Source organism: Chionomys nivalis, chromosome 16 (assembly GCF_950005125.1).
Source record: "Chionomys nivalis chromosome 16, mChiNiv1.1, whole genome shotgun sequence".
NCBI lineage: Eukaryota > Metazoa > Chordata > Mammalia > Rodentia > Cricetidae > Chionomys > Chionomys nivalis.
Window position 1 is genome coordinate 16,154,569 of NC_080101.1, and position 20,821 is coordinate 16,175,389.

At 47.2% G+C, this 20,821-nt stretch overlaps 1 protein-coding gene across 4 annotated transcripts in view; it reads left to right on the forward strand.

Moving 5' to 3' along the window:
• The window catches only part of Epb41l4b (erythrocyte membrane protein band 4.1 like 4B), a 149,251-nt gene extending 129,127 nt beyond the window's left edge, over positions 1 to 20,124 (forward strand). For 2 of the 4 annotated variants that reach the window (XM_057790424.1, XM_057790425.1), the window contains exons 23-26: positions 4,831 to 4,947; positions 7,029 to 7,100; positions 12,808 to 12,953; positions 16,329 to 20,124. In XM_057790424.1, the coding sequence (XP_057646407.1) occupies positions 4,831 to 4,947; positions 7,029 to 7,100; positions 12,808 to 12,953; positions 16,329 to 16,398 (405 nt within the window). In that variant the 3' untranslated portion in view covers positions 16,399 to 20,124. The remainder of the gene's footprint in view (positions 1 to 4,830; positions 4,948 to 7,028; positions 7,101 to 12,807; positions 12,954 to 16,328) is intronic. The other 2 variants (XM_057790426.1, XM_057790427.1) reach the window with 1 other exon arrangement.
• The last annotated feature ends 697 nt before the right edge of the window (positions 20,125 to 20,821 follow it).

Genomic DNA, 20,821 nt, shown 5'->3' on the forward strand with positions numbered 1-20,821 from the left:
TTGGCTTGGGTTATTGTGTGAGACCCTGACTTTTTCAAAAGCCAGCATGAAGAAAGCATTAATTTACTAGAGGGCCTGGTGGATCTAAGAACCCTGGTCAGTTTGTTGACCATAGTTAAGAACTATGATTATGTCGGGCTGTGGAGGTGCACCCCTTTAATACTAGCACTTAGGAGGCAGAGGCAGGCAGATCTCAGTGAGTTCAAGACCAGTTCTACAAAGCAAGTTTCAAGCCAGCTAGGATCATCCCACAGAGAAACCTTGACTCGGGGGGGGGGGGGGAAAAAAAAAGAAAAGAAAAAAAAATGCATCATGACTTTTTATGAGGGTAATAGGATTCCTCTTGAAAATTTATGTTCGGTTATATAGATTTAATTACTTGTAGACTCAAAAGATCTTGGCTTGGATATTGCAGATTGAGATTAGAAAGGAAAGAGCACACGGTAGGGACTTCCAGAGTGTGTCAAGTGACTGTCCTCCTTCAGGGACTGTCGCCTACTCCCTTTGGGCTGCCTCTCTGCATCTTTGGACTACTCTGACTTAGCTGTCAAATGGGGTCTGGGATGCGGTACTGTATATGCAGCTGAGGTCCTCGGGCTGCGGTAAGACAGCCGCCCAGTGAGGTTCACAGTGACTCAGATGCCCTGAGGTCTAAGCATGCATCCACAGGTTCTGCAGAGGACAGTGGCGCACTCCTTGGCACCTTAGGCTCTGACCTTCTCTTGCTCCAGGTGAATCCTGTTTCCATGAGTGCCAAGGAATGAAAGGGGGGGAGGGAGACTTGGCAGTCCTGCTTTTCCCTTTGCCTGGTCCCCTTTCATGTCCCTTCTGCAGAGAAGCATCTGTCTCACTTTGCCATTGGACATCTCAGGAAAGAGTGGAGTCAGCACTTGGGACTGGGAAAGCTGCTCCCAGGAACCACTGTGTCGGTAATTGTGTCCACTTCTGTGTCCTAGAATTGAGGTTGGGGTGCAGCCGTGGAAGCACAGCTCCTTTCCTGGCTGCTGTCCATTCTGTCAGTGGGAGTGAGCTTCGGGGCCACTCCATCCTAATTTTCCCCTACAGACATAGGAACCAAGGCTCAGACAGGGATATGGACTTGTTCAAACTCACACAGCAGATCAGCATCAGGCCTGAAACTAGAACCCAGGCCTCATGGAGGGCGACTGAGTCAGGACATGTCTCTTTGCCCCCCTAACCAGTCCCTCTTCCTTGAAGCTTGCCAGGTCTGCTGGCCTCAACTTCAGCTCCAGAGCCTGGGCTTGGAGGAAGCTCTGGGATGGTCTCAAAGCCTCAACCATGTTGGGTCCCTGCAGTTACCTTGTGAGACATGAAAATGGACAGGGTTGTGTTTGCTGTCCGAGAGACTCGGCATGGACGAGGCAAGGTTTATTGGTTGCCAGATCTGTACTCTTGGCTCCAGCCACTCCTGCTCTCTGGATCTTCCCTTCAGAAGAGGAAGGTAGACAAGAATGCTAGAATTCTGTGCTGACACTCGTCACACAGCAGGTGACCTCTCTCCTTTAGTCACCTCGAAGCTCAAAGCCTCTGTCCAGTCCTCTAATCACACAGCAAGTGAACTCCCATAGCCATCTTCCAAGCTCAAACCCCTTTTCCAGTATCCTCTCTCCTCCTGGTTGAGATGTCTACAATACCCCATAATCCCCAGGCCAGCACCAGAAAGAAAATGGAGAGGGAAGAAAAGGACCAGATGTTCTGGCATTCATTCAGTTATGTTCCACCAAGATTCTATGAGAACTAATGCCATGTTAGGACTCTTCATCTTGGCCCAGAATCTGTGGAGTGTTTCAAAGTATCCAGGTTCAAGGGAGGGAAGAAAGGAAGGAAGGAAGGAAGGAAGGAAGGAAGGAAGGAAGGAAGGAAGGAAGGAAGGAAAAAGGAAGGAAGGAAAAAGGGAAGGAAGGAAGAAAGGAAAAGAAAAAGAAAAAGAACTTGCTGGGTGGTGATAGCTCACGCCTTTAAAACCAGCACTCAGGAGGCTGAGGTAGGTGGGTTTATGTGAGTTCAAGGTCAGCCTGGTCTACAGAGTGAGTTCTAGGATAGGCTCCAAAACTACACAGAGAAACCCCATCTTGAAAAACAGAGAGAGAAAACTCTAGGCACGCAGAGCCCTGCCGAGCCCTGCCTCATATTGGGTCAGCCAGTCAGACTACCTCCTGCTGGTCACAGACCATAAACATCCATCTACTTTCTGTTCTTGAATCTTTCTTGGTGGGGCTTGCCCCGCTCTGAGCTGTATATCTTATAAACTCCTCGCCACAAGGCTACAAAGCGGAGCCACTGCGTCCTGGAACATGGCATGCCAGTGCAGTGTGTATGTGACTGGGAGACATTGGTCTGGTCTGAGGAAGGCCACATGGGACATGGGCTCAGGCCTTGGTGAGGTATCAGGACTGGGTTTCCAGCCAGCTCAACAACTTAGTATTTGTTTTGAACTCCATTCTTCCAAGCGGGCTGAACCTAAATCTCAAGTCAAGGTGTCCATCAATCTTCCCATGGTTCTTTGCTCCCCAGGGTTCAGGAGGGGTGTAGAGAAGACTGGTCATTCACTGTGTGTATTCATAGATGCATCTAAGATTCCCTCTGCATCTCTAATGGGGCTTCTGGGGGATCACTGTTTGTTTTCACTTACCGGCCATCATTCTGTCCTGGGACCTACAGCCTCCCTAGCTCAACTTGACCAGGAACTCTGGTCTTCCTTGCCCTTTAGTCTGCATTCCCAGCTTAGGCCTGTAGAGAGGGAGATAACTCACTGGGGCCTCATTACTCGGTATTCTAGACTGTCTTCCTTTCTCTATCTGTCTGACTTACTTTTCTACTCAGACCAGCAATGTCCTTTTCTGAGCCTGGGAAAAAGAAACCCCCACAATTCCACAATTATTTATCGATGCCAAGAATCTTTCCATGCTCCCAAGAGTCACATTTTCAAACTCAAACTCTAATTATCTATTCCAAAATGTGGTGTAATAGATGCAGAAATGCCCCAAGCAAAAAGGGAAGAGGCAGGAGAAAAAGCACATTGGCATAGACAAAGTACCCTGTTATTGATTCCTGTCCATTGACTAAGACTCAAGGTTGTGGATTTACTAGGAGTCCGGGAATGTTCATTTGCTTACACCTACCCAGGTAACTATTTAGGAAGATCAGAAGTATTGGAGCAATGATCAACATTTACCATAAAAGTCCAGCGCTGGACAAAGTCTTGAGTCACTCCCAATCATCATCAGTCCAAATCCTGACCATTAGGTGTTGTGATGTTTCTTGGTTATCTGTGACAGGTTTTATTTCTTTCACTAAACCTATGCTAAGTTCCTGCTACTGTCAGCAGGAGCAAGGGCCCAGGGGCTTACATGAGGAGGTATGTGTGGAGGGTCCCTGGGTGTGGCTGGTTCTAGCTGGAACGTGGACACCCTGGGGTCATGATACCAGCCAGCCTCCTACAGGCATCCTCTTGGAACTTCTTAAGCAGGTAGGATCTCTCTTGGGGACCAAAGAGAACAGGAGGAGGATTTTTAAGTAGTCTGGTAAACTCGACCCGCAGGTGGCTAATATGGATTCGCTTAGCTCTGAAGAAAGGACTTAGAAACAATCAAAAAAGAGGGGGTGGCACCTGGGGTTCCAACTTTGCAGAAACAATTTCTGCAGCTCCCAAGTGTGAATGCGGAGCCAGACTGTTGGGGAGGTTATGACTGTGAAAGCCCCTGGCAGCTGCTCAGCTCTGTGGTTATCAGAGGACAGAATCAGAAGGATTTAGAGAAGGAAGGCGGCCTGTAATTTCCTTGATCATTCTTTTCAGTGAAAGCTACCCAGAGGCTGTATTTTAATCCTCACTATGGGATGCCGCCAAGTTTCCTGAGCTAAAGGATGCATGTGTTTGTTCTCTGGAGTGAGTGGTCCCTCCCTGAAGCCCACACTAACCCTCCAGCAGTCCTAGCTTCCTAACCCTGAACATCTTCTATCTCCATCCCCATCCTCACTCCAACAAGCTTTGTACCTTTGCTGGGCACGTGGCACTCCTCAGATCCCTCCCTGCAACCCCAAAGTGTGGCACTTGCTCCACAATGCTTGGTATGTCTTCCAGCTGAGTAACAGGGCACCCCCTCTTCCAGTAGGGGATCCCTAAACCTGGACTCATGGGTGAGAAAAGTGGGAGGCTCTGTCTGAGTTCTGAACCCGGATGGCAGAGAGCCGGAAGTATGAGATCCTGAACTCTGCTTCTTAGGCGTGTAACTCTTTCTTGGCATCCTTGACCGACACTCTCCCACCTGCACAAGTTAGACCCTTCCTTGGCTGAGGGTGGGAAGGCCCTGGGCATAGAAAGCAAATGCTCTCAAGCGTATGGCCGCCCGCGTATTGCTCCTATGCCTGCCATTGCTAACTCATGGCTCTGTTTGTGACTTGGCCTGAGCAATGCTTCAGAACCCTGGTGATGCTCTGGGTTGGGGGTCAGGGGGTGGGGGCGGAGTGGGGACTGCTCCTAGTCCTATGCTCCTGGCTCAGGGAGATAGTTTGACTGCCAACCCTGGGAAGGGGTTTGGTTTGTCCTTCTGCTCATGCATTGGAGAAGAGAGGTCAGAGGTCAGAGAGACAGAGAGGAGGGCAATGGGTGGGACTGGCAGGTAGCCCTGCAGAGGCTAACAGCATCTAGACAGCAGCCATGGGTAATGCTGGCTTGAGAGCAGTCTGGGTTGCCAGATCCGTCTTGCACTGTGCTGTCTTTCTCTCCTCTCCCTCCCTTCTCTCCTCTCTCTCTCTCCTCCTGGCTTACCACCTCTTCCTCCCTGTCTTCCTTCCTCCCCTCGTGAGCAGGCAGAGCCCGCCAGCAGCCCCCACTGTGCCCACTCTCGCTGCTCTCCTCCACTCTCTCTCCCCATGAAGGAAGAGACCACTGGAGTTTGCATGTACCCTCCAATCAAAACGAGGCTGGTAGGTACCCTGGCAGGGTGGGGGCCTGCTGGGACATGTGAGGTGGCAGGAGCCCCAGGTGAGGCAGTCGCTGGATGCCGGACCGCCAAAGAGCCCTGCTATCGGGTGCTGTCATCCCTGGATGGATGGGGGAACTTGGGGTCCAGCTGGGGTTGGCCAAACCAACACACATGCCCAGCTCCTACCCTACCCCTTCCTCCATAGCTCTCAAGAACCAAGAGCCGTTTGCTTCCTGAGAACTTTGACGAGAAGATTCTTGCCCAGAAAGGAATATACACCCTGGTAGTCACCTTCTGGGGTCCTAAGCGTCTGTCCTGTGACAAATAAAGTTTTAAATTCACCCTCCCCTCTATTTACTGATGTCATGACATGCCAGAAGTGCTACCATGATGATGTCAGAGGAGCCATCTTAATCCTGACTGTGCATATTGTTATCTTTGCATGTTTTCCTCTGTTTATTCATGTTCATTCATAATTCCACCTGTTAAGTGGTAGTAGCCAGGCTTTCTCCTTTCATGTAGCCCTGTGATGTTTCTGCCGTGTTCCCGTTGTCTCGTCCTGCGTGGCCAGTTATATTCCATCCAGCAAAAGGGGCACAGTGGGCCTCAGTCCCTCTTGTTAGGAAGTGTGCTATTTGCCATTGGTCACCGTTTCAGGGGCCATGGAGCGTTTTTGTGTCTGGGGGTTTCATTTCCTTAGTCTAGACCCTTTAGAGTGATGGAGGATGGCTTTGGCTTTTGCCTCCTTCTGAAATGGTTCCAGAGTTGGAAAGTGCCACCAGAATGCAGTAAGTGTGTTCTGCTGTGCCAGTTAGTACTGGGGCATCATGGGAATGTAGCTTCTTACGCAGCCCTGTAAGGCCGCTTGTTTGAAGCTGCTAACTTCCACGTTTTATTAACAGCCATAAGGAAGCAATTCCTGTCTATTCTGGTTGGCCTGAGAGCTTACCTGTAGACTTCTTTTCTCTGTGACATTTGTTTGCAAATGCTATGTCACCCTTTTAGACCAGGCAAAGAGAATGTACTGCCAGGTTTTGGCTCAAGAGTCTTTGGAAGCTTGGGGCTCATTCTGGAAATTTTGGGGTATTTATTTGAACAAATCTAACTGAAAGGAAAGCTGGGTTGGGGTGAACATCACTGTATATACATTGTAAAGATGTTGTCACCCCCATAGTGGCTGACACCTTTTCAGCCTATTCTGAAATCAGCTCCTGAGTTGAGTCTAGGTGGCAGTGTCCCTGTGCCTCCCTCCCCTTTAGAACGGTGTCGAAGTGCCAAGGTACTGTCCTGGAGTCCACAGGCAAGATCCCACAGGACACAAGCTGCTGCCCCTGGGCAGGCCTGGCCTCTGCCTTTCAACAGTCCTTGCCTGCATGGGTATAAGGTGTTGTCTGGGTCTGAGGACTACAGACAGAGCTAGTGTGACAGTCACCAGATCTCTGGCTTTCCTGGTATACACTGGCTCAAAGAAATAAGCCCTTTCCAAGACCTCCAAGAAGCCAAAGACGAAATGGACAAAAGAGAAAGAAAGGGAACCTACCCTCACTGCCGGCTGGGCATCAGCCTCACTGAAATTAGCATTGCTCACTTCCAAGTGCATTACCTTCTGTTCCCAGAGGTCATAGTGGTCAGATATTTTGTGCTCTCGTCAGAAGTTCTGCTACTCAGGGGTTAAACAATGCAGGCTGTTTGTCAGGGACTGCCTTCTGGTTTAATTGGTCCCACCAGCTGAGATATACTGCGCCCCCAACAGACCATTCAAAAGCCTCTTGCCATGTCCCACAGCTGTGGCGAAGCCCTCAGAGGTCACCCCCAGGTCCATTGAGGTTGCCTCCTACCTTTTCTGGAACAGGCCTGGGACGCAAAGACCTGAAAGTCCCCATAAAGGGAGTTCTAGGCAAGACAAACATGCCATGCCATGTAATCCAGGCAGACAGGCCTGCCTCCTCCACTGCAGGGAGATGAAGGCCCCTGAACTGTCTGGGAGCCTTCCTCTCGGTTCTGAAGGTTTACCAGTAAAGACTACAAAATATTGCTGACATGAAGTTATATAACCCCCTTTTTTTTTTTTTTTTTTTGAAGATAAAAACATTCCCGGCAGAACCGATGATGAACCCGTTTCCTGATCCCTTCATCACAGGGCCACAGTTCACTGTGAGTAGCCGTGGACGGCAGGGCTGCATCGCAAGCCTTTACTTCCTGCCAAGAAGGCTGTGGGGACAAGAGGCACGGAGGTTGGGGGCTGTTTTACTTGAGGTGAAATTCACAGAAAATATAGAAAATGAACCGTATTAAGACTGTTCAGTAGCATTTGTGGTGTCTGTGGAGCAATGACTGCCTCCCTCTCCTTCCGAGAGTCCTTCCTTTGAGAGAGAAAGGCAAGTGTTTTCAGTCTCTCCTTTCCGCTGCATCCCCAGGGCATTCGGTACTCACAAAATTCACTGAATGTCTGGGTAGTTTTAAAGATTAGATAAGGCTTAGACCTACTTTTTTTCAGCGTGGACGTGTGTGTGTGTATACATGCTTGTGTGCAAGTACATAGATGTGTACACTTGTGTGAAGGCCACAGGTTGGCCAGGGGGTCTTTTTTTTTTTTTTTTTGATAACCATCCATACCCTTTACTGAGACAAAGACTTACCCCAAGCATCCCTGTCTCTGCCGTTAGAGCTAGAATCACAAGCATGCCACCATGCCAGTCCAGCTATTTTGTGGGTACTGGGGCTCTCAGCTCTGTTTTTATCCACTGTTTTAAAAACACACAAGATTTTTAAAAATTAAATTTTAGTTTTAAAGAGGTTCATACAAGTGTATATTGTACATCGGGTACCTGCCCATCCTCATTCCCACTAATCCTCTGTGTTCCCTTTGTCTCATATCTGTTTTTAGGGTCCTGTTCTGTGGTCCAGGCTAGTCTCTGCCTCCTGAGTGTTAGGATAAAGGCATGTGCCCCTGTGGTCCAGTGACATTTTTCTCTTAGCATCGTGTTTTCAGATCCATCCACTTTGGAGCATGATTCTACACTTCCTTTCTTTTTATGGTAGAATACTATTCTGCAGTATGCTTTTACTGTAATCTTTTTACCCATCGGCTTATTCATGGGGATTTGGGTGGTGTCCACTTTTGGCAATTGGAAACAGGGCTGTCGTGTGTGCTGTGTATTTGTTTTAATACCTGTTTTCCGTTGTCTTGGGTTGGATCTGCATCTTGATAATGATGTGTGGCCTTTGGTAAGTCCCTTTATCACACAGACCATCTGCTTTCTTGTCTGAGGATGTGCACACATACATGTGTTTGTGTGCATGTGTGCAGTAAGTGTATGTAATGTGTGTGTGTGTAAGAGAGAGAGACAGGGAGAGACAGAGTGACAAAGGGAAATAAAAAAACACTCTAGATATCATTTCTTTGGTGCCATCCACCTCGTTCTTGACACAGAGTTTCTCTTAGACCTGGAGTTCACTGACTTACCAATACTGGCTGGCCTCTGAGCCCGAGAGATCTTCCTGTCTCCATTTCCCCAGTTCTGGGATCACAAGCACGCACAACCACATATGCCTTACTTAACATAGGTTCTGAAGATAGAACTTAGGTCCTCATTTGTAGCAAACACTTTACCTACTGAGCCATCTCCCTAGGAATGGTAATAGGAAATAGCCCGGTTGAAACATGCATCAAAAGGGACTGAGATCCAAGTGTACTTTTCTAATACAGATATCTCCTACATATCTATGATGACTTCAGACTCTCCAAGCTGCAGAGACGGTGGTACAAAGACCAGGACCACATCCACGTCCTGTCCATGGGCTCCTCATGTCCACCTCTTTCCCTGTCTTCATTAGACAACTTATTTAAGCTCACCAAACAGATTAAATGTGTATAAACATTTTGAAGATTTATTTATTCTATTTCGTGTTTTTCCTGGTGCGCACAGAGGTAAGAAGAAGGCATTGGATCCCCTGGAACTGGAATTACAGGTGGCTGTGAGTCACCACGTGGGTGCTGGGAACCAACCCAGGTGCTCTGTAAGAAAGCAGGTGTTGTTACTCGCCGAGTCATCTCAGCCCCTTTCCAAACATTCTGAATGTCATATTTTCTTCCTCTCCAGAATGACAACAATGATCACTTCCACACTCCTTTTTTGATACCCGACCCATTCTTCTCTGAAAGTTTCTACAGAATCCCACTTTAGAATGAGCTGCTACGTATAGCAGAAGTGAGAGACCACAGACTTTCCCTGTTTCCTCTGCCTCCTAGGAGTCAGTTGTGATCTCTGGACTCATATGATCCCTGAGACTCAGTTTCTGCCTTCCCTGGAGGGTCTCCAGGGGACCTGGGGTGCAGCCCTGAGTTCAAAGTAATCTAGCTGATGGTCACTGCCTAAGGAGGCTTCAGCCCACGGTGTGGAAGGAAGGAGCAGTGGCTCCTTAAGGTTTCAACAGATAGACAGAGGTGAGAAGGTTGTTGGCCGTCTCTATGTGGAGGGAAACTAGTTGCCTAGGACATTTATTTCTAGGGTCAAGAGCTCGCTTTAATGAGAGGACAGAGCTACCTGTACTCTGTACAGTCCAAGATATCCATCCAGTGCCATTGCCCTGGTGCTTGTCCAGCCAACCCACCCCGTAGTTTTGCTAGGTGTAGATCCTCAGCTGGAAGATCCGTTCCACTTCCCTCTGCTGGTCATGATGGGAGCCCTCTGGTCTCCTTCCCAGCCTTGGCAGTGAGGAGACACACTTGCAAGAAGCCCTTCTTGTAAGCTGGGGATGCACATGGAGCTGGAAGCTATTGTCAGCAGTCACAGTGGGCTTGTTGAGAACTGGGCAAGAGTGACTCCAAGGCAGCTGGAACAGACGGAGGGGACAGCATGAACTGGAGACCTGAGGAGCGATAGGCCATCACACATTCAAGGGGCTGGAAAGGACAGGGAGCTGGAATCCAGAGGGCAGGAGCCTGGGGTGAGAGAAGGAGGAGCAAGTGCTGTAGGAACAAATCCCTGCCTGGCCCTTTCCCCACAACAATGGGAAGCCTTTGGAAGATGCTAGAACAGGGTAGTGACAGGGCAGACGCTTTGGGGAAGCCGCTGTGTGATCACAGTGGGAGAGCATTTGGGTCCAGACAGAACAGGTTTAGAACTGTAGTCTAGAAATAAATCTAGGGCAGTAGCTTAAGAGAGAGTGTGCGAAGGGCTTGCCCCTGAGGGATTTTGATGGGAGAGGCAGGGAGAAATGTGCAGTTGAGAGAGAGATTTAGGTGGCTGGGAAGACGCTAAATTGGTGAGGGAGAGGGACAAATAGTTGCCATATGTCCGCCATCCGGAACCTAGACAGACAGCGAGTCCGTTCGCTGAGATTCCCATCACCGTGATTAAGTCCCTGAGAAAAACAACTTCAAAAGGGAAAGAGTCCCATCTCGACAGATGGCCAGCTGGCTCAGGTGGCTTTAGGCCTAATACAAAGCAGAGATAGCATAGTGCACGGCCTGGCAGAAGAAAGCTGCTCCTGCAGCAGCCAGAAGCAGGAAGTGGCCAAGGAGGGGCCTGGGAAGATTTACCTTCCAAAGTAACGCCCCCAGTGGTCCACTTCTTCCCACTAGCTCCCACTTCCTGATAGCCGACTCAGCTAGGAGATGGTTAGTAAGTGAGTCCCTTCTTGCTTGCTTCCATCACCTCTCTCTACATATGGGGAACAAACCTTCAACACAGGAGTCATTTTGGTGGCCCGCTCACATCTAAACCATAAGACTGAGGGCCTGGAAGAGGCCTGGACTGTGAGAAAGGGCAAACCTGCAGGATGTTCTGGCCTTTGAAAGATGTGGCTGGGAACAGGAGTCGGCTGTTGGAGAGTAACTCAGGGGTGGGGAGTAGCTGAGAGCAAAGACAGCTGGGATGGACAGCCGGTTGACCACAGACGCCAAACTCGTGACCTCTGTTTTCTAATTTTCCCACCCCTCCATAAGGTGGCTGCTTCTATCCAAGGACAAGAAACTTAAAAGCTCTACAAGCTCCCAGGCCTGTCCTGCTTGCAGGGGACTTGACAATTTGACAGCTCTAGAGGACTCAGCCCAAAGTTGAGCTGGCAGTGGGTCCGGTCCCTGTTTGACTCTGAGTTTTCTTCATTGATTCTAGTAGAGAATGTTGGTCCATATCAACCAGGTGACCTCTCTCCAGCCATGGTATTAGATTTCCATACCCAGAAACTAAAGTCACTCCACCTAGACCCACAAGTCCTCCTAACAAGATCCCTGTCCGCATCTAGCCCAAGTTCCTTTTCCTAACCTGCCGTGTTCCTCTGTTGCCTGTTTCCTTCCACTGAAAGTTAATACATCAACCCATCATTTAAGAGATAGTTTAAAAGATAAGGGTTAGAGCTTAATTGTAATGAGTGTCATGACTGCTAACACACTTTGCATTTGTCCTGGGACCTCATCTCTTTTATTCGCCTGTGCTTTTGCACTGTCAGTGCAAATGTCCCTCGGAAGTGGCCTCAGAAGCCCCCCACCCCACCCCGCGAGGCAACACAGCCTCCTGGTAATCATGCCAAGCAGGCCAGGCTTTTAAAACAAGACCCGGAACGACTTCCTGCATCTCAAAGGCATCCTGAGGGCTCTGCTCTGTGCTGCCCAGGCTTATGGTCCTGCTGCCTGCCGTGTGGAGCAGCACCAGTCACGGTGGCCTAAAGGAAGAGAGAAGCAAGTCGCATACTGGGTCCTTAAAGTTTCTGGTGGAAGGAACACAGCGCCACCCCTTATTTCACTGAACACAGCAAAGCCCACGGTCACCCCTAACTTGAGAAAGGCCGTGAGGTTCCATCCTCTTGTGTGCCTGGAAACTGGTGAGCCGGAGCGACCTGACCAACTGCTCAAGTGAATGTCACCTGCACACAGTTCTCTGTAGCAAACCTCACCTGCTAGATACGCATGTGCACGCCTGTACAAGTGGCACACTAGCAGGTGGGGCTGCTTCTCCAAAGGGACGCTTCGACAGAGACCCAACAGCAGTCATTCCTCGGTGTGTCTCTGTTTCAGACAAGTTAGTCTCCCTCTTAGGAGGAGACATAAGACACAAACAGGGCTTTGTGCTTCTTTGCAGCAGACTTTCAAAGACAGCTCCTCTTCTGTGCCATCACCAAGAAGAGAACTAAGCACTCAAAGATCAGAGCCTCTTTAGAAAGCTGAGTGGTAAATGTCTCAAAATTTAGAATGACAAGAACCAGCATTAAACAAATCAAGTATATATGTACACATACACACACATATATATTATATATTACATATTTTATCTTTTCAGTAATACCACATATATACGTGTGTGTGTGTGTGTGTGTGTGTGTGTGTGTGTGTGTGTGTGTGTATTTTAAAAAAAGAAGTGGCTGGAGAGATGCTGGCTATTCCTGCAGAGGACCTGGGATTGGCTCCTAGCAGTCACATGGTAGCTCACAACCATTTGTAACTCCAGAGCAACTGGGAATTGAACCCAGGTCCTCCACAGGAGCAGCAAATGCACTTATCCACTGAGCCATCACTCTGGCCCTGCCATCACAATGTTTACTACACAATATAACATAGCGATGTCTCAGTGCCATGTTTCGCTTTTCCCGTGGTGCACACAGAAACGATGCATCTTCCAAAGGATGCTTTCTAAGATGCAGTGATAGATGATCTCTGTCTTACAGGTTGTCAAGAGATAATGCATGGAAGGTGCTTAGCCTGGGGTCTGGCACAGAGCAAGATCGTTTAAGATAATTTGAAAGGGTGCGATGACTTTAGCTGTTATTAAGATAACAAGAGCAGCACAGCGAGGCCAGCAGAGCCGCTGACAGCGTGAGGATGGGCCTGGAGACTGATCTTTCTTGTCTGTTTCCTCTCCAGGCAGACTTTAGAGAGAACAAATTGCAGTGCTGCCCTGGCCAGTCTTCCCCGTTGATTCCCACCGCGACCCTGCGGCCACTGACAGAGACCGTGTCCACAGTTCAGACTATCTACACCTCCCGGAAGCCCGTCTCTCTGGCAGCCAGGTGAGTCACGTAAGTGGGTACCCACAGACAACCTGGCGACAGGGAGTCAGACCTAGACTCTAGCTAACTTTGTCTGTGTGTGTGTGTGGTGTATGTACATACATATTCGTGTGAATGTGTGCATATGTATGTGAGAGTGCACATGTATATCTGTATATATGGAGGCCAAAGGTCAGCATTGGGTGGTCTCATGATCAATTGCTTTTTATCTTATTTTTTGAGACAGAGTCTCTCATTAAAGCTAGAGGCTGTGAATTCAGTTAGACTGGCTGGCCAATGAGCACTAGGAATCTTCTTGTCTCTACTTCCCTAGCTCTGGGATTACAGATACACACACATCACCAAGCCAGGCTTTATTTTGGGTGCTGGAGATCTGAACTCAGGTCCTCATCCCTCCAAGGCAAGCCTTTTGCTGACTGAGCCATCTTCCAAGTCCCTCCCATTCATTCTTCCATTCATTTAGCCTGTAAGAAAAGGTCTCCAGGTTGTACCCTGTGAACCAAACACATAACGTCCTAACATTCTAAGGTTTGCACTTTTGTACATGGGCATAAGGGAAGCAGACAAACAAGTGTGTGTCTGTGGGTGTGTGTGTGTGTCTGTGTGTGTGTGAGAGGGGGGGTCAGGGGCAAGGAGTAAATTGAGACGGTGAAAGGCAACAGGACAGGTTAGGATGACTTCATCAAACTGACACCTGAAGGTGGTGGGAAGCCAATTGCAGATAGTTGGGGAAGAGTAGGCTTGGCAGAGGGACTCGCCAGTCCTGGGTTGCTGGACTTGGGCACACCTGACATGAGGAAGAGAGATTAAGAGGCCAGTGTGGTTATGAGAAAAGCTTGGATTCTGCTGTCACTTGAGGAGACCTGTGACTCAGGAGACGGTGAAGAGAGAAGAAAGAATGGAGGAATAGCAGAACTGTCACGAAGTAGCCTCTGGGTTCTGGAGAACTGAGGAGTTAGAGACCCGGGCCGTGGTGAGGAGAGAGACCTGGAGATAAAGGGGAGAGACAGTTATATCTTTTCTGGGAACAGACAGGGCGTTGCCAGATATCTGTGTTCCTTTGTGACCTGTATTTCCAGCCATGGGGGCAAGCAGGTATTTTTAGCCTTAAAGTCAGGGAGAGACTAGGCAAATCTAGGTCAAGTCAACCTTCTATTATAGTTCTGGACAAAACACTTCTTCAGTGATTTGTGTGCAGAGTGGAGCAGATGCTGGCCCCAAAGATAAGGCAGCAAAGGAAACAGAGATAACAAGCTTTCCTGCCTCTGCCAGGGCCCATCATATATCTTCAGGTCCAAGTAAAGTCAGTGTTTCCTCCAAAAGAGATACGTGTGTGTGTGTGTGTGTGTGTGTGTGTGTGTGGGTGGGTGTGCAGGTGCAAGTGTGTGCACATGTGTGTGTAGGCCAGTGGATACCTTCGGGCATCATCCTCAGGAACATCATCCACCTCTTTAAGACAAGGTCTCTCACTGGCCTGGTACTCACTAATAATTAGGCCAGGCTGGCTGGCCAGGGAGCTTCAGGGGTCTTTCTGTCCCTACCTCCACAGTACCTTGTGCCACATCTGATATTTTTACTTGGGGATGGGACTTGGGTCATCATGCTTACAAGACAGACATTTTACACACATCCAACCCAGACCAGGTCCCCTTGTCCTTGAAAGGTAGCCATGACTACCACCATCACCATAGCCCACTTGTCGGACATGTTATCCACAGCCAGGGTAGCGACACACTGGTAAATATTGCCCAGTGGTGGAGCCTCCAAAATTAAATCTTTAATCAACTCAGAGCGAGAGAAGCTAGAAGGGTGGTTTAGAGTTTTCCTCGGTAGGGCACAGGGTAGATGACAGCAGCAACCCATGGAAGCTGTACACTAGGGTCAGATTGTGGAGGGCCTTGTTGGCCATGGCCGAGTAATATATTAAATTATTCCATCCTGAGAAAGATTATTAAAGTTACAGTTTGCCTTTAAAATTGCACATTTTAGTGGCTGGAGGGATGGCTCAGCAGTTAAGAGTGCTTGCTATTCTTCCAGAGTGCCTGGGTTATGCTCTCAGCATTCACCTTGGGTGGGCTCACAATGACCTTTCATTCCAGCTCCAGGAGATCTGGTGCCCTCTACTGGCCTCCTTGGACACCTGTACACATGTGGTGCACGCACGCACAAACACACACTAAATAAGTAAAATAGATCTTTAAAAAGTGTATACCTTGTAGGTTCCGTACAGAACATACCTGTAATTCCAGCGACTTGGGAGTCAGAGCAAGGAGAATTGTCTGAGGCTACAAGTTTGAGACAATCTTGTCTTTTTGTTGTTGTTGTTGTTTTGAGACAAGGTTTCTCTGTGTACCCCTGGCTATCCTGGAACTCACTCTGTGCACCAGATTAACCTGAAAATCACAGAAATCCACCAGCCTCTGCCTCCCAAGTGCTGGGTTTAAAGGTGTGTGTCACCACTGCCTGGAGAGATGGGGGAAAGGAGAGATATTCATCGTTTTGAATAGGTGGATGAAGAGACTATACATTAGGGCTGTGAGGCAGTTCAGTGCCAGAATGTTTGTCTAAGAGGCGTGAAACTCTAGGTTCCAACCAAGCAAAGCACACACACACACACACACACACACACACCTTTACACAACTGCCTATATATGTATAGTTATTTAAACAGTAGAAACAAGGTCCATAGGTGTCTTAGTTATCTTTCTGTTGCTATAATAAAGCATCATAACTCAAGGCAGAGAGAGCTTATTCTGGCTTACGGTTCCAGACGGATAAGAGTCCGTCATGGCAGGGCAGAGACAGGACGGCAGAAGCAGAATGCTGAGAGCTCACAGCTTTAACTGTGACTACAGGTCAGAGAGTGAAGTGAGCCTATGTCTTTCAAAGCTTGTCCCTGGTAATAGTGACACACACACTTCCTCCGGGGAGGCTGCATTTCCTAAACCTCCCCAACTGGGGACCAAGTGTTCAAATATTTGAACCTATCAGGGACATTCTGACCTGAGGACCAAGACATCAGAAGCAGTCTTTCAAAGCAGCCAGTTTTTAATTAAATTAACTGTCTCCCACACCCAATTAAGTTAATTTTTTTTAAAAGACAAAATCCAGCCACAGGATACCTTCTCGTTCATTCAAGCTTCCACTGAGCAGATTCCCACACTCAGCTGTGAGATGGTAGAGATGAGTAATGTAAAATGAGCCCCTCAACGACTCCCCTCCCCCAGGGGTGAGGAAACCCCTCAGTAACCAGATAGTTTTGGCTCACTGTAATGCTAGCCAATGGAAGGCATCCCAACGGAGCCTAAGAAGGAAAGTCTAATGTCTGCGATTTTGAGCCTTTGTCTTACCGCTTGGCCCTTTGCTGTTTCTCAGCGCAGAGACGCTCCGGCAAGAACTGGAAAGAGAGAAGATGATGAAAAGACTGCTGATGACCGAACTGTGAAACTCTGCCCTTGCTGCCTGGAGATGGCTCGGTGCCTTCGTTCGCTTCCTTTTCTCGGGCTCGGTGTGCTCACTGCGGCGCGATGACGTACAGAAGTGTGTTCTGTTCGCCCAGGTCTCCAGGGTTAGCGGAAGCCAGCTTCCAGCTTGACTTTCTTGGAAAAGTTATTTTATGTCTCCGGAGCATGAGAGGCTTTTCTATTGCTCAATGCGGTGGAGACAAGGTTTGGTAGGAAGTTTCTAGAAGAAAGGGGATTTCTGTTAAGCGGTACCTGTGTGTATCTGCTAGTAACCCCAGGGGCTAAAGCAGCACAGATTCCTCCGCTCGTACTCTCAACTATGTGACTTTTTTATGATCGAAACTTGCACCAAGCTTTGGCTGTTTGTTAAATGGATCATTTTTAATGAGAGAATAATTCTTTACTGCTGGTTTTTCCATTTACACTGATAAATACACAGATCTTATAAAAAAAACATTTATTTTTATTCAGACATGAATAGATGAATGGAAAAAAGGTTCCACATCACTACAACTGAAAACCCTTCAGTTTATCCTGAAATACGATTGAATGTGTGAACTTGTTGGATACAGCATAACTTGGGATAAAAGGAGTTTATCTTCGAGCCCCACAAAGGAAATGCTTACTATGTCGTCTACAAATCCTGGCAAGGTCAAGATGACTCAGTGTCAGGAAGATTCATCTGACTTTTCCAGAAAGAGAAATTATTTCTAAATTCTATTTACTCTAACTAACCATGTTGACAGAATCTTGCCCAGAAGAAACTTAGCTCCCTTTTTATATATTAATTTTCATGAATTGCATTTTTAAATTTTTATTATTCACTTGAATACCTTTGCAGGAATTAGGGAGCCCCTACCCACAGCTAGCTCTCTGAAGTTCTTCCTGATTCTCCCCGCTATGCTCCGTTTTTACATAGCTGTGCTCAGCGAGAACATTCCTTTTGTTATATTTCCACCTAACACAAATCCCTATTAGACAGATCCTGCTCTCACCGACTTAAATGTCTTTATACCCACACAACATGGTTAACCTCACTTCTCCCCATCATTAGATATTTGAGTTATATGCAAATTTTCACTCTTATAAATACTGCTGCTATGAATGTCTTTGTAAAAAACACATAAATAAATAAATATATACATATATATATATATATAATCCTTCTCTTGGATTATTCCCTTTGGAATATCTCCAAAGAGGGATTACAAGGTCAGAGAGCATGAAGTATTTTATAGCTCTTGTTTTATATTGCCAGATCGCTTTCTAGAAAGATCCAGTCTTTGGATTGGAAGGACCTTAAAGGTCATCTCATTTAAACTTCCCCTCCTCTGAACGCTTGAATCCCCTCTCCAATTTATGATGCCACCAGCAATGTGCAAGCATTTCTATTTATCGATTGCTCTGCCAATACCGGGTTTTGCCATTCTAATTTATTTTTTTGCTAGTTTAATAGATGTGTATAGTTATTCTTGGAAAGCTGTCTTATTTGAACTGCTAGCAAACTGAACACGTCTGTGCGATGAGCTACTAGTTGTGTTCCCTTGTGTGCAAACTGTCCACCTCCATTTCTTATGACTGCTTGTTCAATGGGACTGATCTTGTATCTTTGTATCAGAACTGTATTTTTATGTTGTATTGTAGAGTTTGCTCTCTCCCTATCCCTACAACTGAATGGTGCCAATAATTTGATACTAATGACTATAAAAATTGCCTCATTGACTAGCTTTGATGCAAACGAGGTATGTAAACAGGGGTTCAGATAACCAAGAAGTAAGTCTCTAAAGACTGACTCTTTACAATTTTAATATTTTTTTGAGGGAACTCTTTCTAAGACGTATGGCACATTCCCCTGCCTTAGTACACAGAGCATCCTGGAGGGACTTCCGCCCTTTCCTCATGAATCCTTGTCAGTGCACCTTGATTTGGTACAAAAGATGTCACCAGGAGCTATCAACATGTGTAGGACTTGGTGTGGCCTTATGTAGGCTATGGTCCTCTTCTCATTGATAGCTCTTTATTGTTGCCTGCTCTACCAGTGGAACTGTCTGGGGCAAGCGTAGTTTCAGGTGAGTGCTTTTCACCCACGCTGCCCCCAGATGTACAGGTAAAATGGGCTTTTGCTGCTCTCGATCATGTGCACGTGACACAAACCACGTTTCTGTAGAACCTGGGGTTGCCACCTCCTGCCAATCCAGCAGCCTCTTCCTCTCTGGAGCTGCATTCTGAGGCATGCATGCCTCCCCACCTTGCTCTCTGATGGAAACCTCCAAAACACAAGCAAAGGTTTCTGGAGAGGTCAGGACACGAGTTTCCTACATACCTGGTTTGCTTTGTTTTTAAGGAGGACTGCATGGAGGAGGTTCTGGCTGTTGTTTTCAGGGGACTTACAGGCTTCTGCCTTGTCTCCAGCTTTTCCCCAGGTTCACAGGTGTCTCAGTGGGTTGACATCACTGCAAGTCTGAGCACAAATATGTTGGTTGTTACTGTATATGAAAACCCTGTACCATTGGTAGTTCACACCAACCAGTAGAATCCAGAGGAGTGCGTTGCTGCAGTGGTCATTATCTTTTGCTACTTAAATGTATAGTTGGGTGCTTGACATTGGGACCTGAGACTGTGACGTTGCCCTGCCTGAACTCACAATGACTATAAGGCGTTGCGTAATTGTTTACCTTTTTCTGTCTACTTAAGATCCAAACAATAGCACTAGAAGGTCACATGACACTCACTGTGGATTTAAGAGGGCACGGGAGAGTCTGCTAACATAATCATTCCAGAGCTGGGCCTCTAAAGTGTGGCCTCAGACTCCTCAATGATAAGGTGTGGCGAGTTACTTCAGAGGTCTGACACCCTCAACCAAGAGTTGATGGGGCGTGGACAGCTCAGATTTCCAGGTGTGAAAAAGGAAGTCATTTCGCACTTAGAAATTCTCACCAGTATATATCCAGAATTTGATTTCCAAAGAGCACAGGAAGATTCCCGATATCATTGTCAGCCTTCACCATTTCAAATATCACAGACCTTTAAAGTCCTTGAATAAAATCCACCATTTTAATGACTTTAAGGTGTGCAGCTCAGTGTCTTTCAGCGTATCGATGATGCTAGGCAGACATCATCATCTGACTCTGCCCCTCCCCTGGCAACCACTTGCCACCCCCTGCCCTGGTCTGTGGGTTTCTGCTTATGAATTAGCTTCTTCTGGACACTTCATATCTGTGATCAGCTTGTTTCACTTAAATCATATTTTCAAGGTTAATCCATGTTATACCATGAGATATGATATATGTATATCAGAACTTCATTCTGTCTTTGTGACTGAATAATTGAGTATATGGAGATACCATGCTTTGTTTATCTACTAATTCAATTGATAGATATTTGGGTTGCTCCTGATTTGGGGCTATTATGAATGATAATTTTATGAACATTCATGCACAAGTTTTTATCTGAACATATGTTTTGGGTTCTCTTGGAATTGCCAGATCATATGGCAACTCTATGTTTAATTTCCTGAGGGACTTCCAAGATCACAGCTTTTGTATCTTAGGAAAGCCAAAGTGGAAAATGGCATACGCCAGACAGTCAGAGACAGGCCACATCTGTTCCTGGCCGGATACTGAGTGGTAGCACTAATTTGGGGATGTTTTTATAAGAGGGGGGAAAAGGTCCTTTTGAGAAATTATTTTGTTGATGATGAGAAGAGAAATAAAGGTTCCATCTGTCTTTTTAAAATGAAAATGAAATGCTTATCCATTTAAAAGTGACTAACAGGAGCTGGGAGGTGGGTTAGTGGGAGACATATTTGCTGCATGTACGTGAAGTGTGAACCCTGGGCACCTACATAATAGCCTGGGCACAGCAGCCTTTGTTTGTAAGCCCAGTGTTGGGGGCGAGGGAGCAGAGAAAAGTGGATCCCAGGGTCTCACTGGCCAGGCAGTTCCAGCAAGCTCCATGCTCAGGAGAGGCTCAGTTAGTCAAGTGGTGACCATGCAAGCGTGAGGACCAGAGTTCAAATCCTGGTACCCACATAAAAAGCAGTACTTGGCCACATGTGTCTGTACCAGTGCTAGGAAGACAGGAGGATTCCAAGTTCACTGGCCAGGCTAGCCTGCATAGCTGAGTTCAACTTCAGAGTTTCACTGATAGACCCTGGCAGGATTAGCATATTTAAATTCCAATGGACAAGCTGATCTGACAACTACATCAGATAGTAAACAGTTGGCCTTTGAATTTCCCAAAGTCCCATTTCTTTCAATAGCAGCTCCTGCATCTCCAGCCTCAAGGCAAAACAAACAAAAAAAAAAGTTGAAATGACTGATTTTTCATCAGTGTTTCATAATTTTGTGCAATGTCATGACATTGGTGACATTGAACCCTACAAACTTTCCGTGCATGGTCTTA